We start from the raw sequence: 27,988 nt of genomic DNA, 5'->3' as shown, positions 1-27,988 counted from the left end.
GGTTTGATCAGTGTGTCAGGTGTTGTCTAATGATGATCTGTCTCTATGTCAAGAAGAAGAAGCTCAAAAAGAAAGATGCCAAAGCTGGAAGCATTGAAGAAGGTAGGTGCTGGACTCGTCTCTTTAGAAACTATCCAGACATACATCCTGGATGCCTGATTGTTTCTGCATTCATTGTCAAAACACGTTGGGACAGACAGACACAGACTGGCAGCGATTTGAAGAAACATTCCAAAACATTTACTGTACATTGTGAAGGCTACAACCTTCTCTATCGTTCTGTTGTAACAGATATTGCAGTTGCACAACCAGGACGGAGTCCCTACACTTTGCCACAAAAGCAATCAGTTTTGTGTGATGATGTAGCCTAATCTTTGTAGTTCCGGAAAAAAGAACACTACTTGACTGCCTGTCTGCCGTCTGCGCAGCTTAGCCAACGTTTGCAATGATGATGAATAAATAACATTCAATCGCTAATTAGACTACATGTCTGTGTCTTGCTGCGTTCCACCTCTGGGCAGCCATACGTTCTAGGCAGCCGAGCGTGTATCCCGACTGGTAAAAAGAGTCTGACAATGGGCGAGTTTGTTTTTCATCGCCCGGTGCCATAGTTATGCCATATACACTGAGGGTACAAAACATTAAGAACACCTGCTCTTTCAATGACATAGGCTGACAAGGTGAAACCAGGTGCGCAACACACTATTAGGACGGTGTTCTTAATGTTTTTGCTGCTATATCGTGGCAAGGGTAAATAGCTGCATGTAACTCGGCAGCTAAGAAGAACATGAAATCGCTAGACTGCCTGTTTGTGTCTAGTTTATGTTTGTAATACTGACAACAAAGTTTGTACGAACATGTCAAGAATGTAGGCCTATTCCGTGTAAAACATGTAAATAGCTGCATGTAGCCTACTTAACTCCTGCAAAAAGAACATGAAATCACTCTTATGCTTACTGAGGAATGTAATGCAAATGCCCCCAACATTTTTTTTAAATCGTTTGTTGGAAAACACGCTTATGCTTAATAGCCTACTGAGGGAATACAATAGCTTGAACAGTTTTGTGTACAATATGATCAAGGAGTGGGAAGCGGCAGCAGAGCACTGAGCACAGCAGCTACTTAGGCAGCAGCATGGGCACTCAGCTATGTAAAAATGCGCAGAAATATCTCTATTTTTATCATGGGCAAATTGGGATACAGAAACTCCGTATCCATTGCCACTGCATAAAATATATCAATACGGGACGTAGTGAAGGATAAACGTAGATAAATGCCAATAACATACCTTTCTATTTTGTGAATAGAGATACGCACCTATTACATCAAATTACCCTATTTAGCATTAGCGTGGCCGTTCACAATAACGTTACCGCCTGTCAGCTCGAGCTTTTACTCTTGATCTTTACCCACCTTTTTCTTTACCACTACATCCTTGGTAACAAAGTGACTAAAAAACACAAAATGTTACTGATGGACGTCCTCCCTCTTTTTGACTCAATGTTATAATGAGTTTCTCGGGTATCAAGTAATTGATGATGCAAGAAGATATTTAACAGATGGAGAGTTCATACAAATATTAATAGATTCGGTACCGGGTTCATCTAAAAAAAAAAGGCGCGTGCTTTGCCTCTTGTCATCTGAACTACCAGACACCGTTACACGTTTCTTCATCAACATCTGTTAACCATCAGTGGGCACTCCCTTCTTTGATGTTATTACCTTGTACCCCAAGTCAGTATATCATGTCCAACAATCATTCGAAGATAAACCTCAGTAAGCTCCCTCGACATAATGGAATCCTTGATATTCAGACTGTTCTGCACCCAGAATCACTTATCTACTAAATTTAACCTGGTTTCCACAACACTATGAAAAGACATCATAACAATCCTTCTTTTTTTTTTTCATTGTGGTAAGCAACATTACTCAGATATAACATTACTTAACCCCAACAATTCACATATAACTTTATATAAAATAAAATGTTCTCCAATCAGTAGTGTATATATATACAGTGAGGGGAAAAAAGTATTTGATCCCTGCTGATTTTGTACGTTTGCCCACTGACGAAGAAATGATCAGTCTATAATTCTAATAGTAGGTTTATTTGAACAGTGAGAGACAGAATAACAACAAAAAAATCCAGAAAAACGCATATCAAAAATGGTATAAATTGATTTGCATTTTAATGAGGGAAATAAGTATTTGACCCCTCTGCAAAACATGACTTAGTACTTGGTGGCAAAACCCTTGTTGGCAATCACAGAGGTCAGACGTTTCTTGTAGTTGGCCACCAGGTTTGCACACATCTCAGAACGGATTTTGTCCCACTCCTCTTTGCAGATCTTCTCCAAGTCATTAAGGTTTCGAGGCTGACGTTTGGCAACTCGAACCTTCAGCTCCCTCCACATATTTTCTATGGGATTAAGGTCTGAAGACTGGCTAGGCCACTCCAGGACCTTAATGTGCTTCTTCTTGAGCCACTCCTTTGTTGCCTTGGCCGTGTGTTTTGGGTCCTTGTCATGCTGGAATACCCATCCACGACCCATTTTCAATGCCCTGGCTGAGGGAAGGAGGTTCTCACCCAAGATTTGACGGTACATGGCCCGTCCATCGTCCTTTTGATGCAGTGAAGTTGTCCTGTCCCCTTAGCAGAACCCCCCCCCCCAAGCATAATGTTTCCACCTCCATGTTTGATGGTGGGGATGGTGTTCTTGGGGTCATAGGCAGCATTCTTCCTCCTCCAAACACGACGAGTTGAGTTGATGCCAAAGAGCTCAATTTTGGTCTCATCTGACCACAACACTTTCACCCAGTTCTCCTCTGAATCATTCAGATGTTCATTGGCAAACTTCAGATGGCCCTGTATATGTGCTTCCTTGAGCAGGGGGACCTTGAGGGCACTGCAGGATTACAGTCCTTCACGGCGTAGTGTGTTACCAATTGTTTTCTTGGTGACTATGGTCCCAGCTGCCTTGATCCTCCTGTGTAGTTCTGGGCTGATTCCTCACTGTTCTCATGATCATTGCAACTCCACGAGGTGAGATCTTGCATGGAGCCCCAGGCCGAGGGAGATTGACAGTTATTTTGTGTTTCTTCCATTTGCGAATAATCACACCAACCGTTGTCACCTTCTCACCAAGCTGCTTGGCGATGGTCTTGTAGTCCATTCCAGCCTTGTGTAGGTCTACAATCTTGTCCCTGACATCCTTGGAGAGCTCTTTGGTCTTTGCCATGGTGGAGAGTTTGGAATCTGATTGATTGATTGCTTCTGTGGACAGGTGTCTTTTATACAGGTAACAAGCTTAGATTAGGAGCACTCCCTTTAAGAGTGTGCTCCTAATCTCAGCTCGTTACCTGTATAAAAGACACCTGGCAGCCAGAAATCTTTCTGATTGAGCGGGGGTCAAATACTTATTTCCCTCATTAAAATGCAAACCTATTTATAACATTTTTGACATGCATTTTTCTAGATTATTTTGTTATTCTGTCTCTCACTGTTCAAATAAACCTACCATTAAAATTATAGACTGATCATTTCTTTGTCAGTGGGCAAATGTACAAAATCAGCAGGGGATCAAATACTTTTTTCCCTCACTGTAAATTATTAGAGTCTAAACTATGCTAGATAACTGAGAATTCATCCCCCTCTCTCCTATACCTGAATCCAACCAGATTTTCAATATATTTAATCAACAAAGGTATCAATTCTCAGTCATCTATCTCATGCACAATCAAACCTCTAAAACCTTTATGTAGTCAGTCTGAGTAAAATATCGATACATTATTAACTACAATATATTCATGCAAAAAAAATCTATGTAGTCAAAACCTTACTGATATATAAGGAAAAATCCCTCATAGACTATCCCTGTTTTTTTAAATGACCCCCCTGTATACATAATTTTCATATATACCCATCCTCTTAGACATGCTACCAAGAAACACATACATATAAATACATTCTTAACATCATGACATCATCCACACAAATACAGTGATACATGACACTTTCTAAATTACATGGAGATTATAATATAGTCAGATGAATATATCTCAATAAAAATAACATCAGTCGTCTTCATCCATGTTCATTCAGAGGAACCTCAAGCTTTTCTCTGGTCACTTGGGCCGCTATCTGATCGATTGACTTAGTCTTGTTTCCACATCTTCAATCATTTAAACCTTAAATTCCACGTTATACAGTTCCAACTTAACATTCCCCATTCCTCAATCAACATGATCAATGGACTCTAAACTGGAATATGATGATATAGATGAAGAATTAGTACTTTCCCTCCTTGCATTAATATTGACTGATACATCTCTATTCGTACTCTTCATACCTTCCTGTATGTCTCTAATATTTCCCATAGCTTTATTTAAATTCCCAATACCTTCCTCATTCTGATGGCCATTCTGATGAACATATCTTTCTCCATTCTCTCTCAATGGTGGACTCCTGTGCCACTCCCTCGAGATAAAAACATGAGAGAAAATCCGTTGATAGCTTCGATTGGCTGTTGTAGACCGGTTGCATGTAGAAGTGGTACATTACAGGAACGTCTTCAACGCCTCTGATACTCATCTTCAGCCGGGTCAGAGGTTGTTTATTTTATTTACGTTCACACCATTCTAGGCCAAATTATCCCTGCTATGCATCAAGACACCATCTGTATTTACCTCACTAGAAGACAAAACATAACAGTTTAATTGATTTAATTTCTAATCCAAGAAATCCATATAAGCATTGACTATATGACAAATTATTATGTTTTACCAATTATTCTTAATACCAACTTCTAATATACTCCCCATTTTCTATTAGGTAAACCCTCCAAATACAGATAAGTGATTATTGAAATTCTGGAAGATCTTGAAGATCTTGGAGGTCTGTAGGTCTGTCCCTCCACCGAGGGAATCGGCCAGAACACGTAGCTCATCAGTAGCATTCCCATAGCCCTTGTATTCTGGCCAGCACATCATCCTCAGCTCCCTCATTTCTAGATCGTCGTTTCCTGGTAGTACACTGTTGCAGTGGTTAAAATGATACCAGGTCGATCTCCCCTCTATCCATACATCCGTTGGTGTAGACTGGGTGACGATGTATCCTTTTATCTCTGAATCTTCTTCCGTCACTATGGTCTCTGGATCAGCCAGAATAATTCTCCATTTATCAACATCGCTCTGTGGAGTGTGTCCTTCTTGCATCTTACCAATAGGGAAGTTGAGAGTCTCTGCTGCAAAAATACACAGACACAGACACAAAAACAATGCTCCGCAGTGGCGATGCCATCTTCCTCCTCTGGATTTAAACACTCCTACAGTGGGACGCATAGATCTAGGAATCTGTCTCTGCTACTTTCCCCTCCATCGAGGTAGCCAGCAACACCTAGCACTGCCCTCCCTACCTATGTTTTGTCCATCTCTGACTTCTGTAATCCTTTACATCCACAAAGCCTCCAAGGTGCATACAATGCCCAGATTCTCCTGTTAGGTCTGGCAGAGAAGCCTTCACCCTTTGGAAGAAAGTCTTCAGAACTTTGTTAGGTGAGACACAGTATGCTACATTACCCTGTCTTCTTATCAGTCAGGAGAAGCCTTGAGATTAGGAAGTGCACAATTTTGCAGCTTGTTGCAGTCCACTCATTTCATAGACAGGCCACCTCTACATCCCGCCTTATACCACAAATACACTTTCACCTAAGAAAATGTAATTTAACCCATAACACATGAATTACTACTGCTCATATTCTTACTACAATTTGCATATTTACCAAAAATCCTCATGCGATCAGTACTTCCCCCCTTTGGACACATGACTCACATCGTGATTCATGCGTTTAAAAACAAAACAACTACATTGTTTGTTAAACCAAAATAATAAATGACATTAAAATGACAACATTTGATAATACCTTAACTTAATTGTATGCCATAAAGTAACTCAAGAATAGTAAAATTGACTAGCGACAGGTATCTCTCATTCCAGACTAGCTCTCACTCTGACCTTATTATGGTCCAAATCATATATATGACTATTGCCAAATTATAAACTTCTTCAGAATTATCAGTATTATAAATTACCCTCAACCCAGTATAATAAATTACCTTAAATTCCTCATCCCATGCCTCTATGATTTCCAGTGTGGGTGATCAATTCACACTAGAAAGTCAAGACAGATTTCAGAGGTCATTGAAATCCTTCAAAGAAGTGTTCCATTTTATAGTAGACTAATCATTACCAACAGTCAAAACATTTCATAAAAAAAATTTCCGAAGTGTACAGTAAGTCCTCATTACATTTCTTCTCAAAAGAAATTGCGTGTTTACCCAAAACTCACTCACTCACTCAAAAAAAAAGAAATATTCATAAAGCGCCATGTGTGTGCTCCTTTAAGACGTATCATCTTTGAGCCGTTAAAACCCCCTAAAATCAAAATAACAACCCTATATAACCATTGTATTAGGTGGGTTGTGTGTGGTTATTTGAAAAACCCTATTGGAAAAAACCAAACAAAAATGGCCAGGCCTTATTTAATTTGGTAGCTCCCTCTTATGACCTAATTATAAGACTGCCAAATTTTACTAACTGCTCCCCCCAGCCCACAGACTTGGGAAACATTCCAATGAGAGATAAGGAAATCCCCATTCTCCTGGAAGAGAAAGTATATATTTCGTTAACATTCAGTTATAATCAGCAATCCAAAAATGGTAATTACACACTAAACATGATACAGATATACACTGTCCTAGCTCACATCAATAATCATTTGTATCAATCTAATTCCTCATAACTACTCCAGAAGAAGATTACCTAAATTCTCTCAAAAGATAAAAACCACTCAAGTTTCTCTGAGTTTACAATGAGTATTTTTAGTTGATTACCCTTTAGACTTCATCCTCTGTAATGCTCACAATGATTATTCAACCCCTAAATCTGCTCCTTTTGATCCCATATCAAATGATCCTAGTATCGTTACTTGATCAACAACATAGGAAAAATCTGTTTCCCCTTATACAGTGGGGAAAAAAGGATTTAGTCAGCCACCAATTGTGCAAGTTCTCCCACTTAAAAAGATGAGAGAGGCCTGTAATTTTCATCATAGGTACACGTCAACTATGACAGACAAATTGAGATTTTTTTTCTCCAGAAAATCACATTGTAGGATTTTTAATGAATTTATTTGCAAATTATGGTGGAAAATAAGTATTTGGTCACCTACAAACAAGGAAGATTTCTGGCTCTCACAGACCTGTAACTTTTTCTTTAAGAGGCTCCTCTGTCCTCCACTCGTTACCTGTATTAATGGCACCTGTTTGAACTTGTTATCAGTATAAAAGACACCTGTCCACAACCTCAAACAGTCACACTCCAAACTCCTCTATGGCCAAGACCAAAGAGCTGTCAAAGGACACCAGAAACAAAATTGTAGACCTGCACCAGGCTGGGAAGACTGAATCTGCAATAGGTAAGCAGCTTGGTTTGAAGAAATCAACTGTGGGAGCAATTATTAGGAAATGGAAGACATACAAGACCACTGATAATCTCCCTCGATCTGGGGCTCCACGCAAGATCTCACCCCGTGGGGTCAAAATGATCACAAGAACGGTGAGCAAAAATCCCAGAACCACACGGGGGGACCTAGTGAATGACCTGCAGAGAGCTGGGACCAAAGTAACAAAGCCTACCATCAGTAACACACTACGCCGCCAGGGACTCAAATCCTGCAGTGCAAGACGTGTCCCCCTGCTTAAGCCAGTACATGTCCAGGCCCGTCTGAAGTTTGCTAGAGTGCATTTGGATCATCCAGAAGAGGATTGGGAGAATGGAACTTTTTGGTAAAAACTCAACTCGTCGTGTTTGGAAGACAAAGAATGCTGAGTTGCATCCAAAGAACACCATACCTACTGTGAAGCATGGGGGTGGAAACATCATGCTTTGGGGCTGTGACAATGATCCCAAACACACCGCCCGGGCAACGAAGGAGTGGCTTCGTAAGAAGCATTTCAAGGTCCTGGAGTGGCCTAGCCAGTCTCCAGATCTCAACCCCATAGAACATCTTTGGAGGGAGTTGAAAGTCCGTGTTGCCCAGCGACAGCCCCAAAACATCACTGCTCTAGAGGAGATCTGCATGGAGGAATGGGCCAAAATACCAGCAACAGTGTGTGAAAACCTTGTGAAGACTTACAGAAAACGTTTGACCTGTGTCATTGCCAACAAAGGGTATATAACAAAGTATTGAGCAACTTTTGTTATTGACCAAATACTTATTTTCCACCATAATTTGCTAATAAATTCATAAAAAATCCTACAATGTGATTTTCAGGATTTTTTTCCTCATTTTGTCTGTCATAGTTGACGTGTACCTATGATGAAAATTACAGGCCTCTCTCATCTTTTTAAGTGGGAGAACTTGCACAATTGGTGGCTGACTAAATACTTTTTTCCCCCACTGTATTGTTCCTGTCACCCCTCTAAATGTCATATTTCATTCATTCGCCACTATAATCAATTACTCCGCGTAAGGAATCAATGATATTCCAAGCGTCTATTAAAAAGTTGTTTGAGACCATCTCCTACTTTCCCTTTAACATATATAAAAAAAATCCCACTCAAAACACATCAGATAATACCATGTTTCATTAAGTTCACTACACCTTCTAATATAAACCTATAACCCCTTTCTGGTAATGTAATGATCTCCACTTGTTGCATTGATGTTTTAAAATAACAACCTATTGTTTAATAACTTCAGAACATACAAAAAAGGCTTACTACTCCATCAGCCTAATAGTAAAAACGATCTCCCATTGTTCAACGCACCAGAAACAGATGATTGTTTTTAGAATGAATGAACTGTCTGCATAACTCACTATAGAATTTAATAATTAAAAATAGTCAAAGAACGTTCTATATTCAATTATCTAGATATGTGCTCCACCTTACCCTCTGCTTCCTTTATATCCCGATATAGCACAACCAGCACGACTCTCTTTCACCCATTTACTAAATCATGGCATTAGTAAATTCTATCCACAAACCACTACTACCTAATAACATATTTTCATTCACATAACTATAAATAATTATTTTAATACCAGTCTATTCAAACAATCCAATTCAACATTTCTCATCACCCAATTAACCTACTTTCATATTTAACACAGAAAACCCTCTACAATCTCTATTATCCTCTACCGCTGTCTTTCCATCTAACGGTACTTTAACAGATGACAAATTATTGTGAAGTTATAGTCAAAACAAACAAAACATCTATTCACAGAGATGTAACTTTAATTACTATGTTATACTATCTGCCATGGGTTAGTAAGACAATCTCTTTCGTATAATCTTATCAATTAAACCAGTGATTCAGGTCAACAGCATCAATGTAACAGTTTTGCTTCCATCCCTACCTGGGCTTGAACTAGGGACCCTCTGCACACATCGACAACAGTTACCCTTGAAGCACCGTTATCCATCGCTCCACAAAATCCGCGACAACTACTTCCAGGTCACAGAGCAAGTTACGTCACCACTCTAAACGCTACTTGTTCGCACAACTAACTAGCTAGCCCTTTCACACTGGTAACATTCACCCCCCTTTTGACTTCCTCCTTTTTCGCAGCAACCAGAAATCCCACTACACCAAATGTAACCCATTATGTCCCTTACAGTCCGCTCGAGTTCAGCGAGCCCGTGGCTAACACCCGCAGACAACACCTAGAAATTCTCCAGACAACAAATAAAAACCATTCTCAAAAAGCATTCTGCATTTACCTCTATCGTAGGGTTTAAAAACGAACTTAACACCTTTCACAATCCTAAATTGCTGTAGTAGCTTTATGTTTGCTTCAGTTGATCTTTTACGAGATTGTGTCAGTAATACTTCTGTAGTCACCTCAACCCAAAATTTGCTATATTCCTCAGTCAATGTTATCTTTCATACTCTGCTTCTTTCCAACACTGCTTCATTATCCCTAGTGTTTGTTTCTTAGCCACAGCTCTTCTGAAACCACCAATCGGCCATTATTAGAATACAGCAGATCTAGGTAACTGTCCTTTCTAAGTAGGCTACAAGCAATAAACCAAAAACTTGCTGTAGTTGAGAAGCATATATTGAATTTATATCCATAATATCAATATCCAATTCATTGATAGACATTACGCCACCATTCTCAATCGTCTAATCTAGCAAACCCGTAGGCAACGCAAAAAAATGACTACCACGAAATCGTCTCGCTATTCCTGTTAAATAAGTGAGTCTTTCCATTTGAACCAAGCACGCTACAAACCTTCCATTCTTCATCACCAAACCAAATACTTTGTAGTATCCATCTAAGCAACACATACCAACAGTAGAGTTACACTCCGAAACCCAGATTTTACTCTATGACATTGAAATGACAAAGGTATCCTGCACATAGCTCAATTACACTATTTGTCGTCTTACCATCTGATACAAAATGAAGTTCCTTCACTTCACCAACTTAGCTCCGCAATGATAATTAGTTTAATGGAAACCCTAAATTTGCTTTGTACAATATTATAAGTTACGTCTATAAATTCCACTCCTTATGGGCAGTTAATTTCTTAAACCTTATCTCTATCAAAGGATCTAACAACGGTACGAACTTAGAAAACCCGTATTCATTATTTCCCAACCATGATGTACGTCTACGTTTGGGTGAGCATGTTAATACATACTGTACATAGTACTCTAATTTTCTCACTTCTCTAGTAATCGATTACTCATATAAACTTCATCCTATTTCCACATCGTCACAAACTCCATATAGAACGTTAGAAACTTCTAGGTACTCACATCAAAGAATACTTTTGTTTTTAACTATTCTCAATCGACACAAATCAACTTCTACAAACATACTCCCATCGGAACCAAAACAAAACAGACTGTAATTTCCAGGACACTGCCCTGCCTGTCCCAGAAAATACAGACTTTTCCACTACTCTCTAAAATAACCTCACGCTCTCCATACCCCTCTTTGATATTATATGATAGGCATTGATGTACGAAACCACAATATAATGTTATATCAAAGCTTATTATCCAAACTTATATCAACCTATCATACACATTCATATAATTTTAATCTGTCCATACTGATAAATTGTCTGATTTACATTAATTTACAAGAGACTTGTTCTAAATGCGGATTTGTTTGTAATAATTTTGTTATTTCCTGTCTCTCTCTTCGAGGTAAATGAAGCTCTGATTTACTCTTAATGGTGACTGTTTTTCCAGATACCAGTCTACTAAGCTGGCCATTCATTACTGCTATTAGTTCATGCAATATTAGTAATCAAATACTTGCATCAAATCCCCACCTTGATCTTTATTTAAAATTTTGTTTGCCTATTTTGTCTTTGGTGCTATGATTCAACAGGTTCACTTGTATCTGCCCTGAGTCTTTCACAAAAAAACGTATTCTCTCCTAACCAAGGTATTCAAATCTAATGATGATACAACACATCAGAGGTCCATAACCTATTTCTTTAATTCTCTCTCTTTACCAAGGTATTCAAATGATGATACAACACATCTCAATGCTTATTTCATGACTTATTCCACGATGATACTACACATCAGAATACTTATATCATGATTTATTTCATGATGATACAACACATCTCAATGCTTATTTCATGACTTATTTCATGATGACACTACACATCTCAATGCTTTTTTCATGACTTACTCCATGATGATACTACACATCAGAATACTTATTTCATGATGATACAACACATCTCTTTAAGTCCTACACCCACTCCTGTATTCTTTTTTTGTCTTTGTACTCTTAACACACCCTGTTTCGAATCATAGCACCATGTCATTGTCTAATTTGATATTCCCCTTACATCCCTTTACATAATTCAATACCACTCATTTTTTCCCTTTAAAATATTGATTTTAAATGTTCGTTACAGCTCAGCTTTACCACAGATAAGCAGATTTTGACATAATAAAAAATAAAAAAAGTATGCTTACCTGTTAGTTTGGCTGTAAACTGCATCCTGTTCGTTCAGACGCCAATCTGTTATGATGAGTTTCTCGGGTATCAAGTAATTCATGATGCAAGAAGATATTTAACACTTAGATGGAGAGTTCATACAAATATTTAATAGATTCGGTACCGGGTTCGTCTAACAAAAGGCGCGTGCTTTGCCTCTTGTCATCCGAACTACCAGACAAAGAAAACCTCTCAGTTTATATACAGTACATCATGTTACACGTTTCTTCAACAAAATCAGTTAACCATCAGTGGGCACTCCCTTCTTTGATGTTATTACCTTGTACCCCAAGTCAGTATATCATGTCCATCAATCATTCTAAGATAAACCTCAGTAAGCTCCCTCGACATAATGGAGTCCTTAATATTCAGACTGTGCGGCACCCAGAATCACTTATCTACTAAAGTTAACCTGGTTCCCACAACACTATGAAATGACATCATAACACTCATCCGTACCCTTCTCCCCCTTACAGACCTGGAGTACCGGCGGTTTCTGGAGAGCTACTCCTGTGACGAGGAGAAGTCCATGGCCAACCCTGAAACCCTGCTGGGAGAGATAGAGGCCAAGACAAAGAAACTCATAGGTACTGGATCAAGCAGAAAATCAGTCAGTCAGTCTGTCTATCAACCAATAAGTCAGGCAGTCAATCAATCTGACTTTGCATTATATGTGATTCAATTTCAGCCAAAAGAACAACACCTCTTCGGGAGTACATCAAGAATAAGAAACTTGAGAAGCAGGTAAGAGTAATGTAACAGTGAAAAATAATCCATTTATAGTTGCCCTTTGTGGACTTCTATCCAGATGTAGATCAACTCTCACAATAAGGTGCCATTTTTCTGTAGAGGATAAGAGAGGAGAAGAGAGAGGAGCGGCGATGCAGGGAGCTGGAGAAGAAACGCCTGAGGGAGGAGGAGAAGAGGAAGAGGAGGGAGGAGGAGAGGCGCAAACGCGAGGCGGATAAACAGAAGAAACTATCAGAGAAGGAGATAAAGATCAAGGTGGTCACTGGTTCTGTTGACACAAAGTTCAAATCAAAGAACATTTTGAGTGGTATATGCACATTCACCAAATGAAAGCTTTTAGGAAGCCCTTCGTGAGCTGGATTTTGTTAGTTGTAACTATTAGTCAGATAGACAGTAATCTTGCCACCCAGAGTTAAGGCTGTGTCAAGAGATTTTATAGTTAGTGACTGTGTTTTGTTAATAACTGTTGGTAGTTGTTGGATAGTAAGTGTATTTTGGGCTTGCCTCAGCTCCTGAAGAAGAGTGACCGGGACGATGACGTGGACTCCGACAGGCTCAAGGACAAAGGAGACAGTGGGGACACAGAGAGGGCCAAGTGGGACAAACCCAGTGGACACATGAAGTCAAAGGAAACCAAGGACAAGTAAGGAGCTTTTACTGCACTATTTGTGATGTTTTTGTTTTATATCAGTCTCCGATGCTTTGTTTTTCTCAGTTATGACAAACCCAAGTTGGAGTTAGCTAGTGGTAAAGGACGGGATGTTTTATATGCCTTACTGTGAGTTTTCTATCCTTATCACAGTGGGATGCCAAATTTGGCCTTGACCCACCTGGAGCCTTTACAGCTTTATGTGACAAAACCAATGTTTATAGCCAGGGCCTGGTCATAAGCTGATACCACAACCCTCCAGTGTCATAACTAGGGCTGTTGCGGTGACCTTATTACAGTCACACTGGCAGTCCTGAGTCATGACCGCAGTAAAATTGCACGTGACCCTTGAGTTACGGGAATCTCCTCTCAGGATATGTGTTGGTAGTACCCTAATGAACATTAGGTCGCTAAATGGCCTGGTACTCAGGGCTCTATTGTCCCTCTAATCACTCTGACATCAATGCAAATGCAATCAAAAATCACATCAAACACTTTTCATCAAAACAGTATCATGCTTTTAAAACTCGCCTCACTGTGATGAAAAAAGTTCAAAAGCAGGTTGAAACTGAGTATAAAACATGGTCGGTCATTGTGGATGTTGTTTCAAAGCCTAACACAACAAAATGGACAATGCCTTCTATTAGAGCTTATGCATAGGCTTATAAGCCCAAGCCCGGAAAAAAAAACCTGAATAAAAATTATGATTGTGCTGTTATACAATACATAGCCTACTGCATATTACGCATCGCAGAAAAACATAAAAAAAACTGATTTAAGTTGTCTTTGGTACATAATTGGTCTAGCCTATAGGCCTACTCCACAATTACATTTGAGTAATTGTGTAGAATGTATTATTATGCAAACTGGATGGACTGGGTTACCGTATGCTACGCTCCAAAATTTCTATCCACGAGTCTAGGAGAGAATGTATACAACTAGGCGATGCTGTTGGTTCATTGATTGTGCAGGGTGGCTTACAGTTCTGGTGATTTTTTTATATTTTCATAATTAATAGGCCGACATATTACCTTTAGCTACAGAATATCTCACCACCAATTGTTTCCATCTGCTCCTCTCTCTCCTTAATTCCTTTCTCAAGCGTGCAAAGGGGGTGTCAACAGTTTAGTGAAATATGTTCAGTTGCGAAAACATGTTACAATCGATGTTCCCGAACAGATTTCACTTGGTTTCCCAAATTAAGCACTGGGTAGCTGCAGGAACAGGGTTGGAGTCCATGGCATACAGAGTTTGGGCGGAAAATCACCTGTTGTGTAGCGAGAACATGCTCCTCAAACAGTAGTTGATGTGTGGAGTGAAATAAGTGTTCTTATATTTATTTCTCAGCTGCTCATATTAAGCACAGCTCCCCTATAAAACCGAAGTAACCGAAGTAGCCTATCCGACATCATTGAAAAGCGGACCTCCATTTGCTATTCGAGTGCGGATGACGTCTTTTTTTTCCCCCGGGCCCCTGCCCGTTTGATTACGGGCCATTCTAAATCGAGACTAATTTGACATATTAGTAAAGACAAGATTAAATTGAGAATAGTCTGATTGGTGAATATATGATCACTTGATGAGAGAACAGCTGTGCAACCTGAGGCAAGGAACAGAGTGCAAGCTTTTTTTCCGACTTTCTCAAATCATCAATAGCCTATAGTCGCATCATGCAACCCATATATGTTTTGATTTCTAAGACATTCTAAGATTGTATTATTCACAACTAAAGTTGCCAAGTAACTCTAAATCTAGTGTATAGGACCTGTTTCAAATGATCACTTTTACGCTCAACATAGCCACTTCATATGCGCACTTGCTCCGGAATGGGAAAAATATCCCTTCTATTTTATTCAGCAGAGTTCAATTATATTCTTCTTACTATAAAATCATACAAAATAATGGCACGGGACTGATGAGCATATCTTGTCAGCTAAATGAAGACGCCTACAGCCTATGGCATGGAGCATATAGATAAAATCATTTTATGTATATCATAATGTTTCTTTAGACCTGAATAAAAATATATAATGTATTTATTGTGATAGTGTATATTAAATTGATTTATTCAACTTTTTAAATGTAGATGTTCCAAAGGCGCACATCAGCGGCTTTAAGGCAGCTTGTATGCGTGGAGGCCTGGAGATGCTAAACTTGTTTATGTTAATTAACGGTCAATTATTGCATGACAATAACCAGTGGACAAACTTTCATGATCGCCACAGCCCTAGTCATAACCAGTCTAACTGTGCTTCCCTTTCCTGCCACTAGGGTTCCGATGGAGAGCGATAAGGAACAGAGAGAGCATGGCCGCAGGCAGAGAGACAAAGACCACAGAAGAAGAGACGAGGAGAGAAAACGACAGCGCCACCACTACGAGTTCGACAAGTTCATGCGGTGCAAGGAGGAGACCAAGTGGGGTAAAGGCTACTGCCAAGACCGGGCCAAGAAAGATGGCCACCACCACAGCTCCTATTCCTACTGCCCCAACACGGGCGACAAGGAGGACAGAGAGGACATTGGCGGTAGCAGGAAGGACCGTGTCTGGAACAAGGTGAGCGACAAGGTGAGCAAGAGAGGTAGGTTGTTTTTTTGTGGTTGATTTTTATTTAAAGAACAATGATAATATAAAGTAGGTTACGCATTATTACTGTGTAATTATTCCTGTAAGTACCATGCAGCAAGTATTGTTGCAAGGTTTGATTCCTTTGGAATTCTTTGAGGATTTCAACCTGTCGTTATACTGATTGAAATGTTTTCAAGTAAACAAAGGTGGTTTTACGTTGTTGTGATATATTCTGTTTTTTTACGATACAACCCCACCACACACATTTCCAGCTGCTTGTCACACTGCTTGTATACCCTAGTCTGTGTTTCATCAGCTGTGCAAACAGACAGTGCTATACTGTTACAGTGCAGTGGAGACATTTTTATTTCAATATAACTTTATTGTCCACGAGATGATAGATTTACAGTTTAAGATTATCATATGTACAGTCATCCTACATTGTGTTAAAAACGGTGAGAATTGCAGTACATATATATGCACTACACATAAGAGCACACATACATACAAACTCACATAACAAATACCTTGACATAATATTACATATTTGCATGTAACTCCCATTGATCGAGGCCTGTGTCTCTCAGTCTGTGTTAGCCTATCAGGACAGAGGGACGTCCCAGTCAGAGGGGCCACACCAGATAGGAGGACCTCTGCCAAACAAGGTATAGTCAGCTAGCCTTTCCACCACCAGCCAAGGTACAGCTAGCCTTTCTACATGGGGGATGAGGGGGGGCACACAAGGTAGTAGGAGGGTGCACCAAAGTACAGATGTACAGCTACTCTTCTACCCTTTGGTCCTTTCTACATAGGTGGCATATCTTGGTTCAAATAGTATTTGCTGCCTTTCAAATACATTTTGGTGTTTGGTTGAGCCTGCCTGGAATGCCAGATGGGCAGGGTTTGCACTTTTGGGAGTAATGTATTGCACCAGGCAAGCTCAATTAAGAGCAGATAAAGAATAAAAAAATACTATTTGAAAATCTGCTAGTACACCTAGCTTTTCTATACTGAGTGAGGTTACCAGCCAATGGACTGCTAGTCTTACTAGTCCCTTTGACATTTTAAATAGAAATTGTGCACCAATTTTGACTTTAAAAAGCCAGTTATATTAAATGAAGTTGGAAAATTCAGTAAATCAGATTTTTAATATGAATAAAGTGCCAAAATTCTGCAATTTGATAATTCTCTTTGCTCTTTATGATAATGTTACAATGCTACATTTGTGTAATGACCCAGTTGCTTTACTACTGAAAGAAGTGAAAGCATCACACCACATCTTTTGGAGGCTCCATTATCAACGACATAAAGATAAATTAATATACACTGAGTGTACAAAACATTAAAAACACCTTCCTAATATTGAGTTGAATCCCCACCTCCTTTTAACAGCCTTAATTCATCGGGGCATGGAAAGCGTTCCACAGGGATGCTGGCTCATGTTGACTCCAATGCTTCCCACAGTTGTGTCAAGTTGGCTGGATGTTCTTTGGGTGGTGGACCATTCTTGATACACACGGGAAACTGTTGAGCGTGAAAAACCCAGCAGCGTTGCAGTTCTTAACACAAACCAGTGCCCCTGGCACCTACTACCATACCCTGTTCAAAAGGCACTTAACTATTTTGTCTTGCCCATTCACCCTCTGAATGGCACCCATACACAATCCATGTCTCAATTGTCTCAAGGCTTAAAAATCCTTATTTCATCTGTCTCCTCCCCTTCCTCTACACTGATTGAAGTGGATTTAACAAGTGACATCATTAAGGGATCCTAGCTTTCACCTGTATTCACCTCGTTAGTTTGTCATGGAAAGAGCAGGTGTTCTAAATGTTTTGTACACTCAGTGTAGACACTCCCTTTCTCAATGATTAAAATAAATATATTGTACTGTACAGAACAGGCACAAAAAACATTATCAGCCACTTACAGTAAACTCAAAGAGACATGTTGCATTAGATTTTTGTCCCCTATCAGTATGAATGTTATTCACTTACTTTATAGCACTCTTAGGGATGGTTTCCCGGACAGAGATTAAGCCTAGTCCCTGGCCAGTCTCCCCAAAGCATCTCAGAAAAACTCCCATCTCAGAGTAGGTTTTAGGATGATGTTAAGACAAAGACGTGAGCCAGGAGTAAAATCAAGTCATAAAAGTTTATCTCAGCTGGTGATCACGACAATTTGAGGTACCGCAAAGGAAAAATAGTGATTTACGATTGCAAATGATGGGGAATAACCAATCGCGATGAAGCATTGCCTGCTGTGCACGCTTCAGACAACCACTGTGAATGTGACTGTACATCTAATGTTGCAATCGTAAAACATTTGATATAATATTCACCTGATACGATCACTTTGCCTACTCTTAATTCTTTGCTAATATGTTGGCATGCATAACCTTTTTTAAAATGTTTTATTCTGATTGTTGTTAAAAGGGGATTTTGTAAAAATATTACCGTTATATGAACACACTCGTCACTCCCATTTTAACAACTCTAAATCGCTGTGGCACAGTGGCATCAAATCACTTTTGAAAGTTCTATCATTTTCATTGAACACAAACAAAGTTAACATTGGCCCTATATGCTTTCAAATTGCCCCACTTATAGGCATGCCCAATTTAGGCATATTTTTTAACAAAGGGATAACTTGAAATAACATGATGTAAGGTAATTAAATAATCAAAAGAAAAATCTGAGACTATTTATCAGCCTATGTGGTTATGCATTGCCTTCAGATAGTATTCACACCACATGAATTTTTACACATGTTGTTGTGTTACAGCCTTAATTTGAAATGGATTACATACAATACCCCATAATGTCAAAGTGGAATTATGTTTTTCAATATTTTTTCTCTCAAATCAATTAAAAATGGAAAGCTGAAATGTCTTGAGTCAATAGGTATTCAACCCCTTTGTAATGACAAGCCTAAATAAGTTCAGATGTAAAAATGTGCTTAACAAGTCACATAAGTTGCATGTACAGTCGTGGTCAAAAGTTTTGAGAATGACACAGGTATTGGTCTTCACAAAGTTCGCTGCTTCAGTGTTATGAGATATTTTTGTCAGATGTTACTATGGTATACTGAAGTATAACTACATTCCATAAGTGTCAAAGGCTTTTATTGACAATTACATTACGTTTATGCAAAGAGTCAATATGTGCAGTGTTGACCCTTCTTTTTCAAGACCTCTGCAATCCGCCCTGGCATGCTGTCAATTAACTTCTGGGCCACATCCTGACTGATGGCAGCCCATTCTTGCATAATCAATGCTTGGAGTTTGTCAGAATTTGTGTGTTATTTTTTGTCCACCTGCCTCTTGAGGATCGACCACAAGTTCTCAATGGGATTAACGTCTGGGGAGTTTCCTGGCCATGGACCCAAAATGTTGATGTTTTGTTCCCTGAGCCACTTAGTTATCACTTTTGCCTTATGGCAAGGTGCTCCATCATGCTGGAAAAGGCATTGGTCGTTGGGAGAAGTTGCTCTCGGAGGATGTGTTGGTACCATTCTTTATTCATGGCTGTGTTCTTAGGCAAAAATGTGAGAGAGCCCACTCCCTTGGCTGAGAAGCAACCCCACACATGAATGGTCTCAGGATGCTTTACTGTTGGCATGACACAGGACTGATGGTAGCGCTCACCTTGTCTTCTCCGGACAAGGTGTTTTCCGAATGCCCCAAACAATTGGAAAGGGGATTTATCAGAGAAAATGACTTTACCCCAGTCCTCAGCAGTCCAATCCCTGTACCTTTTGCAGAATATCAGTCTGTCCCTGATGTTTTTCCTGGAGAGAAGTGGCTTCTTTGTAGCCCTTCTTGACACCAGGCCATCCTCCAAATGTTTTCGCCTCACTGTGCGTGCAGATGCACTCACACCTGTCTGCTGCCATTCCTGAGCAAGCTCTGCACTGGTGGTGCCCCGATCCCGCAGCTGAATCAACTTTAGGAGGCGGTCCTGGCGATTGCTGGACTTTCTTGGGCGCCCTGACACCTTCTTCACAACAATTGAACCTCTCTCCTTGAAGTAAATGGTTGATTTAGGTGCAATCTTACTAGCAGCAATATCCTTGCCTGTGAAGCCCTTTTTGTGCAAAGCAATGATGACGGCACGTGTTTCCTTGCAGGTAACCATAGTTAACAGAGGAAGAACAATGATTTCAAGCACCACCCTCCTTTTAAAGCTTCCAGTCTGTTATTCTAACTCAATCAGCATGACATAGTGATCTCCAGCCTTGTCCTCGTCAACACTCTCACCTGTGTTAACGAGAGAACCACTGACATGATGGCAGCTGGTCCTTTTGTGGCAGGGCTGAAATGCAGTGGAAATGTTTTTTGGGGATTAAGTTCATTTTCATGGCAAAGAGGGACAAATTGCCATCATCAAAACTGAGGCAGCAGACTTTGTGGAAATTAGTATTTGTGTCATTCTCAAAACTTTTGACCACGACTGTACACACTCTGTGTGCAATAATAGTGTTTAACATGATTTTTCTATGACAACCTCATCTCTGTACCCCACACATACAATTATCTGCAAGGTCCCTCAGTCGAGAAGTGAATTTCAAACACAGATTCAACCACAAAGACCAGGGAGGTTTTCCAATGCCTTGCAAATATACAAAATAAAGACACTGAATATCTCTTTGAGCAAGTTATTAATTACACTTTGCATGGTGTATCAATACACCCAGTCACTGCAAAGATACAGGCATCCTTCCTAACCGCTCAGGGATTTCACAACGAGGCCAATGGTGACTTTAACCTTTTCACATGTGAGTTCCAAATATCTCTAACGGTCGCCCCAGTGTGAGTTGTTTTATGCACGTGTAATCAGAATGCACTTACTGTTCCAAAATGTGATTGTTACGCACAGGACAGTTAACACGCGCTGCCTGCTAATTATCTATAGGCTATGTTTCAACTCGTCAATTTCAAATTATTTTCTAACAAGTTGTATTTTCTAAATACAGTTAGAATTGAGGTGTGTTCCGCCTCCTCATTAATTCACATAGAAGTAGCCCATTTCACTGTTGCGGACAATTTATGTTTGAGGCTTTACTGAGCCGGACAAACTTCCCTCTTCGAGGAGAGCCCTTCCCAATTTTTTCTGCACATCAACTATGTAGACATTTGCGCAGTCTTGCACGAACTGGCACATTTTCTGGCAGGTGCTCGCATTGTTGTTTTCCTTACAAATAATAACTTTGGACCTGTGTGCATTCCTATCAAAGTAAGTGCCTTATTTTCTGTATATCGTGTTGTCGTTTCTACTGTAGCATACAGTATGTATGTATGTATGTACAGTGCCTTGCAAAAGTATTCAGCCCCCTTGGCATGTTTCCTATTTTGTTGCATTACAACCTGTAATTTAAATTGATTTTTATTTGGATTTCATGTAATGGACATACACAAAATAGTCCAAATCGGTGAAGTGAAATGAAAAAAATAACTTGTTCCAAAAATTCTAAAAAATAATTTACGGAAAAGTGGTGCGTGCATATGTATTCACACCCTTTGCTATGAAGTCCCTAAATAAGATTTGGTGCAACCAATTACCTTCAGAAGTTACATAATTAGTTAGATTGCACACAGGTGGACTTTATTTAAGTGTCACATGATCTGTCACATGATCTCAGTATATATACACCTGTTCTGAAAGGCCCCAGAGTCTGCAACACCACTAATCAAGGGGCACCACCAAGCAAGCGGCACCATGAAGACCAAGGAGCTCTCCAAACAGGTCAAAGACAAAGTTGTGGAGAAGGACAGATCATAGTTGGGTTATTTAAAAAAATCAGAAACTTTGAACATCCCACGGAGCACCATTAAATCCATTATAAAAAATGGATAGAATATGTCACCACAACAAACATGCCAAGATAGGGCCGCCCACCAAAACTCACGGACCAGGCAAGGAGGGCATTAATCAGAGAGGCAACAAAGAGACCAAAGATAACCCTGAAGGAGCTGCAAATCTCCACAGCGGAGATTGGAGTATCTGTGCATAGGACCACTTTAAGCCGTACAATCCACAGAGCTGGGCTTTACAGAAGAGTGGCCAGAAAGCCAATGCTTAAAGAAAAGAATAAGCAAACATGTTTGGTGTTCGCCAAAAGGCATGTGGGAGACTCCCCAAACATATGGAAGAAGTTACTCTGGTCAGATGAGACTATAAGTGAGCTTTTTGGCCATCAAGGTAAACGCTATGTCTGGCACAAACCCAACACCTCTCATCACCCCGAGAACACCATCCCCACAGTGAAGCATGGTGGTGGCAGCATCATGCTGTGGGGATGTTTTTCATCGACAGGGACTGGGAAACTGGTCATAATTGAAGGAATGATGGATGGCGCTAAATACAAGGAAATTCTTGACGGAAACCTGTTTGTCATCCAGAGATTTGAGACTGGGATGGAGATTCACCTTCCAGCTGGACAATGACCCTAAGCATACTGCTAAAGCAACACTCAAGTGGTTTAAGGGGAAACATTTAAATTTTTGGAATGGCCTAGTCAAAAGCCCAGACCTCAATACAATTGAGAATATGTGGTATGACTTAAAGATTGCTGTACACAAGCGGAACCCATCCAACTTGAAGGAGCTGGAGCAGTTTTGCCTTGAAGAATGGGCAAAACTCCCAGTGGCTAGATGTGCCAAGCTTATAGAGACATACAGTGAGGGAAAAAAGTATTTGATCCCCTGCTGATTTTGTACATTTGCCCACTGACAAAGAAATGATCAGTCTATAATTTTAATGGTACGTTTATTTGAACAGTGAGAGACAGAATAACAACAACAAAATCCAGAAAAACGCATGTCAAAAATGTTATAAATTGATTTGCATTTTAATGAGGGAAATAAGTATTTGACCCCCTCTCAATCAGAAAGATTTCTGGCTCCCAGGTGTCTTTTATACAGGTAACGAGCTGAGATTAGGAGCACACTCTTAAAGGGAGTACTCCTAATCTCATCTTGTTACCTGTATAAAAGACACCTGTCCACAGAAACGATCAATCAATCAGATTCCAAACTCTCCACCATGGCCAAGACCAAAGAGCTCTCCAAGGATGTCAGGGACAAGATTGTAGACCTACACAAGGCTGGAATGGGCTACAAGACCATCGCCAAGCAGCTTGGTGAGAAGGTGACAACAGTTGGTGCGATTATTCGCAAATGGAAGAAACACACAAGAACTGTCAATCTCCCTCGGCCTGGGGCTCCATGCAAGATCTCACCTCGTGGAGTTGCAATGATCATGAGAACGGTGAGGAATCAGCCCAGAACTATGCGGGAGGATCTTGTCAATGATCTCAAGGCAGCTGGGACCATAGTCACCAAGAAAACAATTGGTAACACACTACGCCGTGAAGGACTGAAATACTGCAGTGCCCGCAAGGTCCCCCTGCTCAAGAAAGCACAGATACAGGGCCGTCTGAAGTTTGCCAATGAACATCTGAATGATTCAGAGGAGAACTGGGTGAAAGTGTTGTGGTCAGATGAGACCAAAATCGAGCTCTTTGGCATTACATTTTTTTTTTTTTACATTTTAGTCATTTAGCAGACGCTCTTATCCAGAGCGACTTACAGGAGCAATTAGGGTTAAGTGCCTTGCTCAAGGGCACATCGACAGATTTTTCACCTAGTCGGCTCGGGGATTAGAACCAGCGACCTTTCGGTTACTGGCACAATGCTCTTAACCACTAAGCTACCTGCCGCCCCAACTCGCTGTGTTTGGAGGAGGAGGAATGCTGCTTATGACCCCAAGAACACCATCGCCACCGTCAAACATGGAGATGGAAACATTATGCTTTGGGGGTGTTTATCTGCTAAGGGGACAGGACAACTTCACCGCGTCAAAGGGACGTTGGATGGGGCCATGTACCGTCAAATCTTGGGTGAGAACCTCCTTCCCTCAGCCAGGGCATTGAAAATGGGTCGTGGATGGGTATTCCAGCATGACAATGACCCAAAACACACGGCCAAGGCAACAAAGGAGTGGCTCAAGAAGAAGCACATTAAGGTCCTGGAGTGGCCTAGCCAGTCTCCAGACCTTAATCCCATAGAAAATCTGTGGAGGGAGCTGAAGGTTCGAGTTGCCAAACGTCAGCCTCGAAACCTTAATGACTTGGAGAAGATCTGCAAAGAGGAGTGGAACAAAATCCCTCTTGAGATGTGTGCAATCCTGGTGGCCAACTACAAGAAACGTCTGACCTCTGTGATTACCAACAAGGGTTTTGCCACCAAGTACTAAGTCATGTTTTGCAGAGGGTCAAATACTTATTTCCCTCATTAAAATGCAAATCAATTTATAACATTTTTGACATGCATTTTTCTGGATTTCTTTGTTGTTATTCTGTCTCTTACTGTTCAAATAAACCTACCATTAAAATTATAGACTTATCATGTGTTTGTCAGTGGGCAAACGTACAAAATCAGCAGGGGATCAAATACTTTTTTCCCTCACTGTACCCCAAGAGACTTGCAGCTGTACTTTTGGGGTATTTTGTTGTACAGATTATAATGAGCTAATGCTAAGCTATTTGCCAGCTTTGTGTGGCGCCATGTTTGCTGACATTATACAATATATTCTGGGTGTCATGTAAACGTCTGTCAGACCAAAGATGTTTTAATGAGTTGAATGAATGGTTCACTTATCTTTCGATTAAACTTCCGAAAGTGAATGAAGGGAAGTGAATGATCATAGACGACACACCCCCTTCAACATGCATACAGCAAACAGACCAAACTCTTCTTGTCTCCTCTTATTATCTTTGGTTGACGAAAAAAAAAAAAAAACATGGCGGTGCACACAAACTACCCATCGTCTGATTACTTTTGATTTCTATAAAGTTTTTTACTCAATTATTTCAATCAATGTTGTGCTCACCCATGATGTGATTAATTATAAATAGTAAATGCTATTAGCTAATTCATAATGTGGTTTCTGTTAGTTGAGAGTTCTCTATATATGACCGCTTGTGTTACGTCAATCTTTCCTCAGTTAGCGCTAGGACTAATGTGGCTTACATTTTCCGGTTTGGATGACTGTGTATGCTGTCATTACTTCTGTTAATGTCTGAACATTGCATCCAAAAATAAACTGGTCACATTCAGGACATAACTTTGTAAGGACTGTGTTTGTGAAAAATGTTTTTGTGAAAAAAACTGCGGCTAGTTCAAATGCTGACTGTTACGTCAATCGAAACTGGACGTTCTGAATAAGCATTCTAATCACACCGGTTTGAGCGTACGCTGCAGGGACCAATGTAGAATGATCACACCCGTTTGTTGGTACGTGTGAAAAGGTTAATGGCTGTGATAGGAGAAAAATGAGGATGGATCAACAACATTGTAGTTACTCCACAATACTAACCTAATTGACAGAATGAAAATAAGGAAGCCTGTACAGAACAAAGATATTCCAAAAGATCCTGTTTGCAATAAGGCACTAAAGTTCTGCAAGAAATGCCTGAATTTAAAGTGTTATGTTTAGGGCAAATCCAATACACCACATTCATATGTTCAAGCATAGTGTTGGCTGCATCGTGTTATGGGTATGCTTGTAATCGTTAAGGACTAGGGAGTTTTTCAGGATAAAAGAGAAACGGAATGGAGCTAAGCACAGGCAAAATCCTAGAGGAAAACCTGGTTCAGTCTGCTTTCCACCAGACACTGGGAGATGAATTCCACCTTTCAGCAGGAAAATATCCTAAAACACAAAGCCAAATCTACACGGGAGTTGCTTATCAAGAGGACAGTGAATGTTCTTGAGTGGCCGAGTTACAGTTTTGACTTAAATCTACTTGAAAATCTATGGCAAGACCTGGAAATTGTTGTCTAACAATGATCAACAACCAATTTGACAGAGCTTGAAGAATTTTGAAAATAATAATGGGCAAATGTTGCACAATCCAGGTGTGGAAAGTTCTTAGAGACTTACCCAGAAAGACTCACAGCTGTAATCGCTGCCAAAGGTGCTTCTACAAAGTATTGACTCAGGGGTGTGAATACTTACAGTACCAAAAAAAAGTTTGGACACACCTACTCATTCAAGGGTTTTTATTAATTGTTACTATTTTTTACATTGTAGAATAATAGTGTAGACATCAAAACTATGAAATAACACATATGGACTCATGTAGTAACCAACAAATTGTTAAACAAATCAAAATATAATTTATATTTGAGATTCTTCAAAGTAGCCACCCTTGATGACAGCTTTGCACACTCTTGGCATTCTCTCAACCAGCTTCATGAGGTAGTCACATGGAATGCTTTTCCAACAGTCTTGAAGGAGTTCCCACATATGCTGAGCACTTGTTGGCTGCTTTTCCTTTCCAACTCATCCCAAACCATCTCTAATGGGTTGAGGTCGGGTGATGGAGGAGGCCAGGTCATCTGATGCAGCATTCCATCACTCTCCTTCTTGGTCATATAGCCCTTACACAGCCTGGAGGTGTGTTTTGGGTCATTGTCCTGTTGAAAAACAAATGATAGTCCCACTAAGCGCAAACCAGATGGGATGGCGTATCGCTGCAGAATGCTGTGGTAGCCATGCTGGTTAAGTGTGCCTTGAATTCTAAATAAATCATCGACAGTGTCACCAGAAAAGCACCCCCACACACTCACACCTCCTCCTCCCTGCTTCACGGTAGGAACCACAGATGCGGAGATCATCCGTTCACTTACTCTGCGTCTCACAAAGACATGGCGGTTGGAACCAACAATCTCAAATTTGGACTCATCAGACCAAATTACAGATTTCCACCAGTCTAATGTCCATTGCTCGTGTTTCTTGGCACAAGCAAGTCTCTTCTTCTCATTGGTGTCCTTTAGTAGTGGTTTCTTTGCAGCAATTTGACCATGAAGGCCTGATTCAGGCAGTCTCCTCTGAACAGTTGATGTTGAGATATGTCTGTTACTTGAACTCTGTGAAGCATTTATTTGATTGGCTCAAATGCATTAAGGAGGAAAGAAATTCCACAAATTAACTTTTAACAAAGCACACCTGTTAATTTAAATGTATTCCAGGTGACTACCTCATGTAGTTGGTTGAGAGAATGCAAAGAGTGTGCAAAGGGTGGCTACTTTGAAGAATCTCAAATATAAAATATATTTAGATTTGTTTAACACATTTTTGGTTACTACATGATTCCATATGTGTTATTTCATAGTTTTGATGTCTTCACTATTGTTCTACAATGTAGAAAATAGTAAAAATAAAGAAAAACCCTTGAATGGTGTGTCCAAACTTTTGACTGGTACTGTATATAAATGAGATATTTCTGTATTTCATTTTCAATAAATGTGCTAAATAGAAATATCTAAACATTCTTTCAACAGCTCCAAAGCAATTGCATGTGGTTCAGGAACCACTGACTCGCTGCCCTTTTCTATTATCAAGACACCTTGTCTCTATTCTCAGCAATTACGACGAAATTTCTACTCTGAGATGCTTTGTGGATACGGCCCCTGGAATTAAGAGCAAGCGCAATGTAGAATCTCCATTGAGATAGCTTTTAGTCCAGGATTTGGGTCAATCTGTGTCCAGTAAAATGTCCCTTATAGTTTAGCAGCCATTTTGTGTTACAGTGAGTTTGTGCTGTTGTTGTGACCCAGATTGTGTAAATCTTCTCTCCTGTGTCTCTGCCTCTTTTTCTCCATACAGGACCGGCCTGCCATGCAGCTCTACCAGCCAGGCGCTCACAATCGCAAGCGCATGGGCTCTGCGATTAAAGGTTATGAGCTCCCCGTCAGCCACTCGCCGGAACACGGGCCGGCGGACCGCTGCTACGAGGCCATCGCCATGGGAACAGGCTCGGAAATGAGCGGCGACAAGTAGTCCAGTCTGTCTGCTCTGATATGCCTTTCACATTCTTTATGCCTATAGAGCTCCCCCAGCTTCTAGTCCTAAAAAACGGAAATGAGTTACCTCTGGTTCGTTCAGCCATTCCTATGGGCAAAATGAATGGGGAAAGA

At 40.2% G+C, this 27,988-nt stretch overlaps 1 protein-coding gene across 2 annotated transcripts; it reads left to right on the top strand.

Moving 5' to 3' along the window:
• Window positions 1-27,988, top strand: upf3a (UPF3A regulator of nonsense mediated mRNA decay). 2 transcript variants are annotated; one of them, XM_041869623.1, is made up of 8 exons: window positions 1-102; window positions 12,519-12,629; window positions 12,731-12,786; window positions 12,892-13,047; window positions 13,302-13,435; window positions 15,713-16,007; window positions 16,595-16,672; window positions 27,678-27,988. In XM_041869623.1, exons 1-8 carry the CDS (start codon window positions 30-32, stop codon window positions 27,849-27,851), a joined length of 1,077 nt encoding a protein of 358 aa, XP_041725557.1. In that variant the 5' UTR covers window positions 1-29; the 3' UTR covers window positions 27,852-27,988. The 2 variants fall into 2 exon arrangements, with proteins under 2 accessions (XP_041725557.1, XP_041725567.1); XM_041869633.2 differs by having other exon boundaries at window positions 15,713-16,020; window positions 27,678-27,834.

This window comes from Coregonus clupeaformis, chromosome 40 (genome assembly GCF_020615455.1).
Source record: "Coregonus clupeaformis isolate EN_2021a chromosome 40, ASM2061545v1, whole genome shotgun sequence".
NCBI classification, from domain to species: domain Eukaryota; kingdom Metazoa; phylum Chordata; class Actinopteri; order Salmoniformes; family Salmonidae; genus Coregonus; species Coregonus clupeaformis.
The sequence above is the reverse complement of the archived record's forward strand: the minus strand, read 5'-3'. Positions and strand labels throughout refer to the sequence as shown.

Excerpts from the sequence above, each read along its gene's own strand:
- upf3a (XM_041869623.1), top strand. The coding sequence starts at position 30 with ATGATGATCTGTCTCTATGTCAAGAAGAAGAAGCTCAAAAAGAAAGAT. Across the intron at positions 12,787-12,891 it reads ATAAGAAACTTGAGAAGCAG|AGGATAAGAGAGGAGAAGAG; the intron begins GTAAGAGTAATG and ends ATTTTTCTGTAG. Across the intron at positions 16,673-27,677 it reads GAGGACCTCTGCCAAACAAG|GACCGGCCTGCCATGCAGCT; the intron begins GTATAGTCAGCT and ends TTCTCCATACAG.